Source organism: Bubalus kerabau, chromosome 11 (genome assembly GCF_029407905.1).
Source record: "Bubalus kerabau isolate K-KA32 ecotype Philippines breed swamp buffalo chromosome 11, PCC_UOA_SB_1v2, whole genome shotgun sequence".
In the NCBI taxonomy this organism is placed as follows: Eukaryota; Metazoa; Chordata; class Mammalia; order Artiodactyla; family Bovidae; genus Bubalus; species Bubalus kerabau.
The window spans coordinates 103,441,465-103,454,876 of NC_073634.1; the positions used below are offsets into that span (position 1 = coordinate 103,441,465).

The 13,412-nt window shown below is 57.9% G+C and overlaps 1 protein-coding gene across 2 annotated transcripts in view; it reads left to right on the top strand.

Annotated features, from left to right (window-relative positions):
• The window catches only part of HMCN2 (hemicentin 2), a 176,156-nt gene that overhangs the window by 79,128 nt on the left and 83,616 nt on the right, over nt 1-13,412 (top strand). For both annotated transcript variants that reach the window (XM_055541400.1, XM_055541401.1), the window contains exons 23-28: nt 2,992-3,119; nt 5,713-5,967; nt 6,656-6,742; nt 11,328-11,522; nt 12,458-12,588; nt 12,925-13,072. In XM_055541400.1, coding sequence (XP_055397375.1) covers nt 2,992-3,119; nt 5,713-5,967; nt 6,656-6,742; nt 11,328-11,522; nt 12,458-12,588; nt 12,925-13,072 — 944 coding nt within the window. The remainder of the gene's footprint in view (nt 1-2,991; nt 3,120-5,712; nt 5,968-6,655; nt 6,743-11,327; nt 11,523-12,457; nt 12,589-12,924; nt 13,073-13,412) is intronic.

Consider the following 13,412-nt stretch of genomic DNA (forward strand, 5'->3'; position numbering starts at 1 on the left):
TGTTTTTTTTTCCCCCAGAAGCTCCCACTTCCTATCCTTTTAAGGGTTTGATGAGAGAAGGAGCAAGCGGTCCTTTAGTCTCTAAAGTTCTAAGAAGGACTAGAAGGCAACCTCTGAGATAAAAGGAGTCCAGAGCTGCCTTTTCAAATGTGAAGAAGTTGGGGCTCGGAGACGTTGTTTGCCCTGTCTGAGGTTGCACAGCATGTCTAGAGCAGAATGGGACCTGGGACCCAGAACTCTGGTGCTCAGCCTGGACATCTTTGCACTGACCCAGGGGCTCCTGCTTGGCTAGTCGAGGTTCGCAGCAAAGCCCCCAAGGGAGCCATGTCACCGCCCCAAGTGTGATTAAGTGTGTGTGTTTCAGCCTCACGCTGATTTGGCTCGTGTTGTTGGATGTTGACATTATTCAACCTAAAAAAATAAAACGCGACCACAGTGGATGAGAAAAGCCAAGCCAGGGGAGTGGAGCTGCGCAGGGGAGATGTTTACTTGTCACTGGGACAGACAGACATCTGTGTGGTGTTTTTGCTCCTTTTTCTTCCACTTTGGAAGACTGAGGGACCTACTGACTGGGGGCTGGGAGCGAGCACATGGACACACCGGGGGTGGGTTTTTTACTAACAGCGGGGTGGTGTATGGAGCGCTTACTGTGTCCCAGGGACCATGGACTTTGTGTGCACCATGTCACTTTGTACGCGCCGTATCCTGTGACCCCAGGTGAGGACACTGAGACTCGGGGAGAGGGAGTCCTCGGCCCAAAGGGCACGGGTGGGGGCGATGTCACTTGCTATCAAAGCCTGGCTCCCGCCTGCTCCTCCGGGTCACTTTTGGGGGACAGGGGCACTTCCGTGTGTCCCGGGGCATTGCTCCCAAGGGGTGGGCCCCAGAGGGTCTTGGTACAACCCTGATTCCAGCTTCCACCCCCCTAAATCTGGCTGGGGCCTGGGAATGTGTTTGTGTCGCATGTGGCTGGAAAATTCTGATAAGAAGCCCTGCCCTGCAGCAGGAAGGGATGGCCTCCGTGAGAGCCGACAGTGTGTGAGCCTAGGTATGGCCAGGAGGCCGGCTCCTATGCCTGGGGGACACACGTCAGCGTGCAGAGAGCTCTGGTGGTGAAAGAAAGAACAAAGGAAGGAAAGCAGGGCTGGAAGAAAGGAAAAAATCTAGATGTTTAAATGTACACCAAAAGGAGAACTAATTAATCAAGTGTGGTAAACTCACGCAAAGGACTACTATGCAACGGTGAAAAATGAATGAATTGGACCCACATGCATATACACTCTGCCATTTATATGAGTTTTAAACAACGCGAAATCATGTTGCACATTGTAATGGCGCTGTCGTCACCGTGGTAACAGCTGACCTTCACTGAGTGTGTCTCTGTTCTTGGGTCTGGAAGATCCCCTGGAGAAGGGAATGACTACCACTCCAGTATTCCTGCTGGGAAATTCCAAGAACAAAGGAACCGGGCGGGCTGCAGTCCATGGGGTCACAAAGAGTGGGCCAGGACCGGGCGCCTAAACACACGTTCGCACTGCTCTAGGCTCCGTGTAGTGAATCAGGTCTTTCAGTTCTCTGGACAACCCTATGAGGAGGAAGCACCACTTCTGTCTTATTTCCCCCTGCCCTGCAAAGGAGACAACCAAAGCACAGAAAGGTTGAGCGACTTAGCAAACATCACACAGCAGGCACATGGCAGAACACGGTCGGAGCCAGTTGGCCCCAGCCCGGTGCCCAGGCTCCAGAGACCACCAGCTGGTGTATCACTCACAGCTGTCCTCAGGGAACTTGCCCCAAGTCCCTGCTGGACGCTCAGGGCAAACTAGAGGAGGGGGTTCCTAGGCAGGGGCATTACAACCCCACTTTACAGATGGGGAGACAGAGGACCCGCAGGGCAAAGCTAGTGGCCCGAGATTGCACAGAGAGTGAATTGCCAACAATATCGACCCAGTGGATAAGTGTATGCCCAGTACTTTGCTTGCAGCTGCTTAGTAAATGGGGGATTACTGTCATCCCTGTTTTGCATAGGAGGAATCTGAGACTTAGCTGAGAGGGGAGTGGGGACCGGGATTGGAGCCCAGCTGGACCCTGATGAGCATAGGCCAGGGAGGGACTGGCCCTTGAGGGGCCCCACCCCTGCGCTGGCTGCTTGCGCTCAGGGCCAGCCGGGGCCAGGGGCTGCAGCTGCCCTCCCAGTTCTGTGGGGGCAGGGGCTACATGGAGCCAGCACATATGGGCCAGTGATATCATGTCTGCGGGGGTCCCCTGGGGTCCAGTCCAGCTGCAGGAGCCTGGCTGAGGGTCCCAGATCTCTGTGGGATGGGGGCCAGGTGACTTCAGCAGGTGGGCTGGAGTGGGGAGGGCAGTGACGGGGGAGCCTCACAGCTTCCTCCCGAGAGCCCAGTGCCAGATACCTGGACACCAAACAGCACAGGCTTCGGAGTCTGGGTGAGCCTGACCCTTAGACACAGAGGGCCTCTGACCTGCAGCTTCTCCCTGGAAGCCAGGGGTCCTCCAAGTGAGGCCTCTTCCCCGCCTCTCAGGGCAGGGTTGAGGGATAAGGTGTGTGCATTAGAAGAGGGGGCGGGCCTGGTGACCAGGTGCCAGGACTTGGACTGAGCCCACGTGGAACCTGTTCACCAGCCCCAGTCACAGCATTCCTTAATGTACCCACTTTACAGATGAAGAAACAGAGGCTCCAAGAGGTGAAGGGACTTGCTTTACCCAGCTCAAAATTGGAGTTCAAAGTCAAACCCAGCCAGCGGACTCCTAGCCTAATGCTCTTTGTCTCTTACACCAGTTGGAGTGGACCTGGCTTTGGCCTGGTGGTTTGGGGAGCTGGAAGCAGGGCAGGGGAGCGGTGAAGGGTGGGTGGTGGATACTGCCTCAGTCCTGGCTGGCTTCCTGGAGGAGGCAACTGGTTGGGTCATGAGACCTTTCCAGCAGATGTGGGGTTGGTTGGGGTCTCACCAGTGTCCCTCATTTCCTCAGGCATCACCTCCTCCCGCCCGGCTCCCTGCATCTGGCTCAGGCCCAGGTCAGTGACAGTGGCCTCTACGAATGCACGGCCAGTAACCCTGCCGGGTCCGCTACTCAGTACTACATCCTCAGGGTGCAAGGTAGGGCCCTGGCTGGCCACCTCCGTCTCACCACGTGGCCCCCTGCCTCCATCTTTCTCGAGCCTTTTGGTGTCCCTCCCCATGCCTGTGCCAGGCTCTCTCACCTTTTCATGGCCCTCCAGTGTGCGCTCCATCTACCTTATTTCCTGTCTTTTTCAAGTCTTGTCCCTCCTTCTCCCCACCCCTATTTCTCCCCTCTCCTGTACCCCTTGGTTGAGCTCGGACAGGCTGTTCAGAGCTCCCCCCTGAGAACTGAGGGTGGGACCCCAAGGCGGCAGGGACTTAGGGGTTGGGAGGGCGACCCACAGGGGGATTCTGGGCCCCAGCCCAGGTGGGGGCCCAGGAGTGGGCGTTCATCTGGGGGGTACAGGTCCCATTCACAGGAGCCACCCAGTGGAGTCACTCCACCAAAGAGGCGGGGAGCCTGTCCCCTCCAAGAGCCCCAGTGAGTCATCTGAGAACCGGGTCCACCAACCACAGCCCTAGCTACTCCTCGCCTACACGCCGTTCTCATTTGGCCCACAAGTGAAGAATGATGTCTGCGTTTTCTAATGATTGGGGGAGAAAAGGCAAATAATGTGACATATGAAAATTATATGAAACTCAGTTCTTTAGTGTCCATTAATACAAGCTTCATTGGAGCGCCTCCACACACGTTCGGTTACGTAGCGTCTGTGGCTGCCTTCACGCTGAAATGGCAAAGTTAGTAGCTGAGACAGAGACCATCTGGCCTGCAGAGCCTAAGATATTTACTCTCTGGCCCTTGCCAGAAAGAGCCAACCCCTGCTCTAGTCTTAACTCCCCATTTTACAGGTGGACAGACTGAGGTTCAGAGAGGGAGGGGCTCAAAGCTTTGCTGTGTGTTTACATGAGCGTATGAGAGAAGGTGGTTCAGATGTTAAAGAACCCGCCTGCAGCGCGGGAGACCTGGGTTCGATCCCTGGTTTGGGAAGATCCCCTGGAAGAGGGTGTGGCAACCCACACCAGCATTCTTGCCTGGAGAATCCCAGGGACAGAGGAGCCTGGAGGGCTGCAGTCTGTGGGGTCGCACAGAGTCAGACACGACTGAGCGACTAAGCACAGCACAGCACGGGAGAGAGACAGGGAAGCGGGGCAGGAGGACGAACGGAGCCAGGTTTGAATGCTGACTCTGCCACCAACTGGCTCTGTGACCTCAGGCCAGCTGCTCGGCCTCTCTGAGCCTTGGATTCCTGTCTATAAGAAAGTGAAGTCGCTCAGTAGTGTCCGACTCTTTGCGACCCCATGGACTGTAGCCCACCAGCCTCCTCTGTCCATGGGATTTTCCAGGCAAGAAGACTGGAGTGGGTTGCCATTTCCTTCTCCAGGGCATCTTGGCAACCCAGGGATCGAACCTGGGTCTCCTGCATTGCAGGCAGACGCTTTACCATCTGAGCCATCAGGGAAGCCCATTCCTGTCTATAAGGTAGAGGCGATAGCGCCTATCCCACAGTAAGGGTACTGATGGCCTCAGGTGCCCAGCACAGTGGAAACTGTGAGTGTTTTCAGGGGAGTGGTAGGCGCCCTGTCCACCCTTCTGCTCCTGGACAGCGAGGATCTGGGCTGGAGGTAGGGGAGCCATTCTCTGCCCAGGGGCCAGCTCCCATGGATGGTCTTATCTTCGGGATTCTCCTCTGAAGCTGGGAAGGGAGTGGGTGTCCTCAACTTCCCCTGAGGGCCCAGGACATTTTTCCAAGTCTCTGAGAATTCTCCCAGGCTCACCCAGTCTGGCTGCGTGGAAACCACTTGGATTCCTGCTCATCCAGACCCAGGCTTGGGGCTGATCCAGCTCCTGTTAGCCAATATGAAGTGGATGACTCTGGTCAAGTCACATAAGCTTTCTGAGTCTCAGTTTCTTCATCTGCAAAATGGGCATGGCATCACCCACCCGTGGGAGGGACCAACTGGGATGGAGGATGGGAAAGTGACTTGAAAACAGAAAATGTGGAAGAAATGAAACCCATCATCTTCCTTACCCCCACCCCACCCCAGGGAAAGGAAAAGTGGGACCTGGGAACCCCGAGAGTGGGTCTAAGCTGCTACGTTTTAGGCGCCACTGTGGACCAGGCTCCATGCTGGCCACCCTGGTGCCATGGCCTGTTGTACCCGGGGCATCTTTGTGAGGAGGAGAAACTGAGGCCCCGGCCAATGCAGGGTCCTGTAACCTTGAGGGGCAGGGCTAGGATCTGAAGCCTCCTGCTCCTTGTGCCTTGGTGTCCCCATCCCACACCGAGCTGGTGATTCTCACATGGTGCTGGGGGCAAGCCCGGGGGTGGGGTGGGGAAGTAAGCCAAGCATGGAGGAGCCATTCTTTGATGAGAGCACGGTTGTTCAGGGGAAGGGGTGATGGCACTCACACTTGGGAGGGGGAGGGGTCCACACAAGGTGGCCTAATGTCGTTTCCTGAAAACTGAGGCGCGATCGGCCTCAGATCACCCCCTGCCCCCTTGCGGGTTGGTGACACCCAGGGATGTGGGAAGCCCTGAGCAGGCCGGACCTGCTCTGTGGGTCTGCGCTCTGCGTCTCCCCACACCCTGAGCCCCTGCCCTGACCCCCCACCCCGTGGCCCTGTCAGTGCCCCCCCAGGTGCAGCCGGGCCCGCGGGTCCTGAAGGTGCTAGTGGGAGAAGCCGTGGACCTGAACTGTGTGGCCGAGGGCAGCCCGGAGCCCCGGCTGACCTGGTCCAAGGATGGGGTGGCCCTGCGGGGCGAGGGGCCCGAGGGCTCCATCCACTTTGCGGCCATCCAAATCTCCCATGCTGGGACGTACCGCTGTGAGGCGTCCAGCAGCGCCGGGGTAGACGCCTGGGAGCTGGATCTCAGGGTGCTGGGTGAGTGGCCCCCGACCCCCCGAGCTCCCCGGCCCCCCCATCTTCTGCAGCCCCTGCAGCTGTCTGGGCTTCTGAGCTGTTGGACTACTTCTTCCCCCCAGACCTGAGGCCGCATCAGGCAGCTCTCACCAGCCACGGGTTGCGGGGGCGGGGTTCCTTCCTCGGGGTGGGCTGCAGGCGCCCTGTGGCTGCTGATTGAAGAGCAGACGCCTGGGCCTGGGGCCAGCTTCTCCCACTTTCCAGCTGGACAACCATCGGCCAGTCATTTACATTCTCTGACCCCATAAAATGTGTCTAATAATATGTGAGGGGTCAGTGCAAGAATGCGTGTGAAGTGTCTGGTGCATAGAAAGTTCTGGATCCCTGAGGCTAGCCTGTTCGCTCTGATGAATCTGAAACACACGCAGAAAGCTGCTGCTGGAGGGGCTGGATGCCCGAGCTCAGCCTCTGAGCCCGGGGTCGTCGTGTGTGGCCCTAGAGGCTGTTCCATGGACCACCCTGGGGGGCGGGGGGTGAGCTGACGCCTCTGGCCCTGAGACTGAGGGCTGGGGTGCAGGGGTTGCACCCCTTATTCCAGCTGAGGCTCTGAAGGGAATGCTCCCTCCCCTCAAGGCCCTGGGCTCCTGGCGGGGGGAGCACCAGGCTTTGGGTTTGGGGGTGTGAGTGTGGCCACATCACCTCCCACCAGAGCCACCACACTGGGGGGCCGATGAGACCAGCGGCCTACTGGAGAGGGTAGCAGGAGAGAACGCCAGCCTGCCGTGCCCTGCCAGAGGTGAGGCTGGGCCCTGGGCGGGCCGGGCGGGGAAGAAAACCCACCCACATTCCAGGGCCCTGGGTCACTCACTGTGGGCACTGCCAATGGGTATGGAGGGTTATGGGGTCCCCACTTCTGCCTGCAATGCCGGACAGTTCATCCCATCTACATCCCTATAGGATGGGTATTAGCATTAGCTCTTTTTCATTACGGGCAATTTAGGCTCAGAAAGGGTAAGCAGCTTGCCTGAGGTCACACAGCCAGAAGATGACCTAATATGCTTTAACCCCTAGCTCCGTACCTGTTAAGCCCTGAGTCCCTCTGTGCCCAGGGGGTGTAACACTGGGGCTGAGGAAGGCCCTAGGGTCCAGGGATCAGGGCTTGTGGCTCCAGCCTCTCCCCCAGCCCCAGACTTTCTCACAGAGCATGGATCCACAGGGTTCTGGGCAGACCGTCCCTTGGGGGCCTTCTTCCGGCAACAGCACCGTGAGGGGTCAAGATCGCCACCCTTGGTCAACTGCCCAGTGCTGGGCAGGTCATGTGTCCTTTCTGAGCCTCAGCTTTCTCAGCTGTCCAGTGGGGTCACACCCGCCCCTCCACAGAGGGCTGCCGTGGACTGCAGGAGCACTAGGTCCCAGCACCATGCCTGGCACACAGTAGGGGCTTGGGGAAACGTGTTGAATGTGTGGAGTGATTCTACCATCTGTGAAGCCTCCCAGTGGCACCCAGTGGGTGCCAGCCCGAGTTGCTTCTTCTGGCTTTGGACCAAGATGGCCTGAATGTCTCCTCTGTACGTGGACAGTGTTCTCTTGGGGAGGAGGCGTCTGGGTGTTCGGGGAGCAAGTGACAGCTTACAGGAAGACTGGCAGGAGCTGGGAAAACGGATTCCAGTTGGCACTGCACTTCCTTGTTGCTCAGGGCCTGGGGAAGTCCTTGGAAAGGGACGAGGGGTCGGCAGGTAGGGGACAGGTGGGAGCCATGGGCTTCCATGGTAGCTCAGCTGCTAGAGAATCCGCCTGCAATGCTGGAGAGGCAGGAGACAGAGGTTCGATCCCTGGGTCAGGAAGATCCCCTGGAGGAGGGCATAGCAACCCACTCCAGTATTCTTGCTTGGAGAATCCCATGGATGGAGGAGCCTGGAGGGCTATAGTCCATGGGGTGGCAAAGAGGCGTTCACCACTGAGCAACTAAACACTGGAGCCCTGGGCGCCGACCACCTGAACGGACCATCGTCTCGCTCTTGAGCAGGCCGCCACCTTGTGTTAGTATCTGGTAACAGCAAGGAATGTTTAGGGCACTCGCGCACTCTTCAGTTCAGTTCAGTTCAGTTGCTCGGTTGGGTCTGACTCTCTGCGACCCCATGGACTGCAGCACGCCCGGCCTCCCTGTCCATTACCAACTCCCGGAGTTCACTCAGACTCATGTCCATTGAGTCGGTGATGCCATCCAACCATCTCAATTTCTGTTGCCCCTTCTCCTCTCACCTTCAATCTTTCCCAGCATCAGGGTCTTTTCCAATGAGTCAGCTCTTCGCATCAGGTGGCCAAAGTATTGGAGTTTCAGCTTCAGCATCAGTCCTTCCAACGAACACCCAGGACTGATCTCCTTTAGAATGGACTGATTGGATCTCCTTGCAGTCCAAGAGACTCTCAAGAGTCTTCTCCAACACCACAGTTCAAAAACATCAATTCTTCGGCACTCAGCTTCCTTTATAGTCCAACTCTCACATCCATACATGACTACTGGAAAAACCATAGCTTTGACTAGACGGACCTTTGTTGGCAAAATAATGTCTCTGCTTTTTAATATGCTGTCTAGGTTTGTCATAACTTTTCTTCCAAGGAGCAAGCGTCTTTTAATTTCATGGCCGCAATCACCATCTGCAGTGATTTTGGAGCCTAAAAAAATAAATTAAAAAAATTTTCGGTCGCTCTTGTACAGGGAGTCCCGATATAGACGCATGCAGAAAATGCAGGTTCAATCCCTGGGTCGGAAAGATCCCCTGGAGAAGGAAATGGTAACCCACTCCTGTATTCTTGCCTGGAAAATCTCATGTACAGAAGTGTCTGGCAGGCTACAGTCCTTGGGGTTGCAAAGAGTCAAATACGACTTAGCAACTAAACAACAGTAATGGGCCTTGGGACGTGGGACCACCAACCACCGCCTCTTGCTCTGATGCCTTACGGCCACCCAGCATCATCTCTGGTCAGCCCGGGCGTCCTCTGGGCCTAACTTCAGCCAGGTCGGCATCATCCAAGTCTCCTTCATTAAAACTGCCTGCTCCCTGCTCCCTGACTGCCCAGCTGCCCTTGGCTTTCTCTCTTTCAAGCAGATGACTGTCTGTTGGGCACTAGCATTCATCAGCCACGCGACCTGGGGCTCTGATGTCGAAATGAGAAAGCCCTGAGCACCTGGCTGTGTCCCCTGGGAGCTTTGGTCCCCTACAGTGAGGGGCACCATCTGCCACCTCCTCGTGGAGTGCTGCAGAGGCCAGGAGCCTGGTCACCAACCTGCTGGTGATTTGGGACATCACCGCTCCTCTCTCGACCCCCTTAAAAGTGGAGACGAGATGAGTGATTTTCAGCAACAGCCCCAAGTCCCTGGAGTCTTCATTCAGAAAAGTGGTGGAGTTCAGTGGTTAGAGCTTGTTTAGGGGTTAGACATTAGCATTAAAAAAAAAAAAAGTTCCAGGGTTCAAAACGCAATGCCCCTCCAGGCCAGCAGCTCCGAGGTCTTGGTCTCTGGGTAGGGGGAGGAGGATGGGCTGGGGTCTTTTGGAGAAGATGAGGCACTGGGAGGGGCATGTGTGTGTTTGTGGGGGTGTACTTGTGTGTTGTGTGTTCACACACGTGTCCCTACCCTGGGGAGTGAGACCCTGGCAGTGGGTCACCTGGACAAGCATTCTAGGCAGGCACAGAGGAAACGGCAGAGGAGTCTATGAGAAAACAGACACGGAGGATTAAGTAGCCCAAAGATCACAGAGTGTGGGTGGCCGTGGTCCCTCCGTTTCCGAGACAGCTAGCAGGCAGAGTCCCCAGCACTTGTCGGTACTGTTCAGGCAGGGCCTCCTGAACACCCCGGATGCCTTGAATGTGCCGCATCTTTTTTTTTTATTCATTTTTGGCTGCACTGTGTCTTTGTTGCTATGCCGGCTTTCTCTCATTGCAGCAAGTAGGGGCTACCCTCCAGTCCCAGCACAGGGGCTTCTCATTGCAGCGGCTTCTCTTTTTGCGGAGCACGGGCTCTTGACACGTGGGCTCAGTAGCTGCGGTGCACGGGCTTTGTTGCTCTGCGGCATGTGCGATCTTCCTGGAGCAGGGATTGAACCCATGTCTCCTGCATTGGCAGGTGGATTCTTAACCACTGGATCACCAGGGGAACCTGGACGTGCCGCCTCTTGATGTCACCCCTCCCCATTCCCCCCAAGTGAGGTGGCCCACCCCTCCTTGCAACAGCAAGGATACGAGAGCAAGTAAGGCAGACAGAGTGTGTTTATAAAGAGCCCTGAGCTGCCAGGGGAGTGGGCAGAGGAAGTGGCGGTGCGATTCATGATGACGGTGTTTGGCGATGACTGTGATCCCGATGGGGGTGACGGAGGTGCTGCAGGCTGCCCTCTTCCTGGGCGCTGATGGAAGCAGGAAGGGAGGTGAGGCTCCAGCGGGCAGGGCCATGAGTAAGGGTTGCCTTTTGTCCTGAGGTCACTCAGCGCCTCTGCAGAGCTGGGGCTCACAGGACCCAAGCCCGGCTGTGACTACTGGGTGCCTTGCCTCCTGGGCACATGTGCTGCTTGGAAGACTGGGTCATGCCTTCAACACTGATCTGAGGACCTACTGTGTGCCCTGGCTGTTTATATTTCGCACCTACTGTGCTCCAGGCCTTGTGAGCCGACAGTCTGGTGGCAGAGCCAGACTCTGGACAGTGCAATGTGGGGGATGATGGAGAAGGGCATTCTGGGGGATCGGGACTCTCATGGGGCAGGGGTGTGTGGCCAGCAGTGCCCACCTCGTGCCTCAGAGGGGAAGTGCAGGCCAGGCCAAGCTGGGGCCTCCACCGTTTATGTGATGATCTGATGGGACGAGACCGGGGCTGAGCATGGAGGGCTGGTTTCTTTCCTGTGGCACCTACCGGGTGCTAGGGGCTGGGGTTGCAGCTGGGCACAAAGCAGAGACCCCGGACTTTGTTGGGGGAAACAGACAATAGACCAAAAAATACATATATAGCGTTAAAAAAAAAAAGTGCATCTTATATACATTAGAAAGTTGTAGGTGGGGGGCAAAGGAAGACGCTGGGTAGGGGCGGGCGGTGGGAGTGCCCGTGAGGGTGCAGTTCCAGGCGGGGTGGGTCCTCTGAGAAGGGAACTGGCTTCTGGGGGCGCTGGGAGGCGGGGTGGACACGCAGCCCTGGGTGGGAGGGGCCGGGTGTGGGGCATGCAGCTCTAGGAGCGGCTCTTCCAGCCTGGGGACCAGGAGGAATCTGAGGCGGCCCCTGCATGGAGAGTCAGTGATGTTTGCACCGGGGTTGGGTGGGCGGGGGGTGGGGGCAGTGTGGGTGTGGACCGAGAAGGAGACAGGGTGTTGCTGCTGACGAGCTGGTGCCCTGCCAGGGACGCCCAAGCCGCAGGTCACGTGGCGGAAGGGCCCGTCGTCCGAGCCGCTGCGTGGCCGGCCCGGCCTGGCGGTGCTGGACGAAGGCTCTCTGTTCCTGGCCTCCGTCTCTCCCTCCGACGGCGGAGACTACGAGTGCCAGGCCACTAATGAGGCGGGCTCCGCGTCCAGGAGAGCCAAGCTGGTGGTCCATGGTGAGTAGGGACCCCAGAGCTGGGGGGTGATGGTACCCTGGGGTGCCAGGCTGAGGCAGCGTGAGCTCCCTGGCCCAGAGCTCACTGCCCGGAGGATACAGGTCCTTGCTCCTCTGTCCCTCAAGCCTGTCAGGGAGGGCTTGAGGGTGTTGTTGGGAGAGTGCATTCTTCATGCAGAGAACCCCCCATGGAGACAGTGTAAGGAGACCCCGAAATTCCATAAATGACTTTAAAATGGGCTAGGAATGAATCTCCTTTAGAATGCTCACCAGTGGTCAAAGCCCACCTCCCACTAAAGCTGCTGAAACTACCTGAGGCTCATATGCCCACTTCCCAAGGCCCACATGTCTCCCTGGTACCCGGCCCCCTCCTCCAGGGTGCTGTGTGCAGGGGGAGGGGAGCGCTTCCCTCAATTTGGGCTCACAGAGAGGGTGAGAGAAGCTGTTTTAATAATGGGTTCCTAATGGAACCACCTTCCGCCTCCCCGTAACCAGCCACGCCCGTTTGTCCTGTAATGACTTGCCTGGGAAGTTTGTTTCAAAGACATACCCAGGCCCCACCTAGAGAGACTCTGACTCCATGGGTGGGGGGTGGGGTGGTCCCCTAGGTACCCTCCTTCGTGACCATGACAACCATTTGGGTGGAGAGCTAGATGGAACCAATGGCTCCCGCATCTTGGAGAGCTGAATGTCAGAGCAAGTAGAGAGTTCCTGGGCTCGACTAGGGCAAGGTCCCAGGGCGAGGCCGCCATGGCCATTCCCAGGTCCACATGGCTCCTGACAGCCAGAGTCTGGAATGGGTGTCCTGGAAGCCCAGAAGCTGGGGAAGTGGGGGAGTCAGGACCGCCCTCCAGGCCAGGAAGAATGGCCCAAACGGGGTCCCTGGCCATGGCTGACCTGCGGAGGGGTGGCTCCTCTGCTCCTCCTTCTCCCAAGTGCCCCCCAGCCTCCGGGAGGACGGGCACAGGGCTAACGTGTCAGGCATGGCCGGGCAGTCCCTGACGCTGGAGTGTGACGCCAACGGCTTCCCGACTCCCGAGATCACGTGGCTCAAGAATGGGCAGCAGGTGGGTGTCCCCCAGGGGTGGATGGGCTCTGGGTGGGATATGGACAGGGTGCAGGCCTTCTGGACGGGTTCCTGCATGTAACCAGATGTGGCTGGGAGATGTGGCAAGGTGACAGCTGTCTTTGGGGACACATTGGGGGCCCAGGGCCACGGGAGTCCCTTCACTGTGGTCCCACGATGAAGCCTGGAAGGCTGCATGGTGGAGAGGTCACAGCACTACTCTGGATTCCAGTCACTGACCAGATCCCTGGGCCTCAGTTTCCTCACTGCTGTTGGGGACAAGGGGGTGGCCGGACCACCCTCCCCCCATCAGCTTCCTCGGGCCTCTTCTGCTCAGATCCCCGCCGTGGGCAGCCACCGCCTCTTGGATGGAGCCCGGGCCCTCCACTTTCCCAGGATCCAGGAGGGCGACTCTGGCCTCTATTCCTGCCGGGCCGAGAACCAGGCAGGGACTGCACAGAGGGACTTCGATCTGCTCGTGCTCAGTGAGTGAGGAGGAGCTCCCCCAGCTCCCAGGGCTGTCTGGCCCTGCGAGCCCTCTCCTGTTAGGCGTGTGTGTGTGGGGGGTAGGTACTGCCTGCTGGAAGCTGGGGCACAGAGGGGCCCATGGCACAGCTGTGTCACTGCTGTTGAACCATGTGATATAAAACAGCAATGTAGGTGCTGAGGGTTCACAGAGCGGGGATGCTTGGCCAGGGGCTTGGGGGAGCTTCCCACGAGGGCCGGGTGGGAGAAGGGAAGGGTGAGCAGGCAGGGAACCTGCACAGGCAAAGGCCCTGGGGCAGGCAGGGATTGTAGGACCTGAAGTTTTTTCACCGCCCCCTC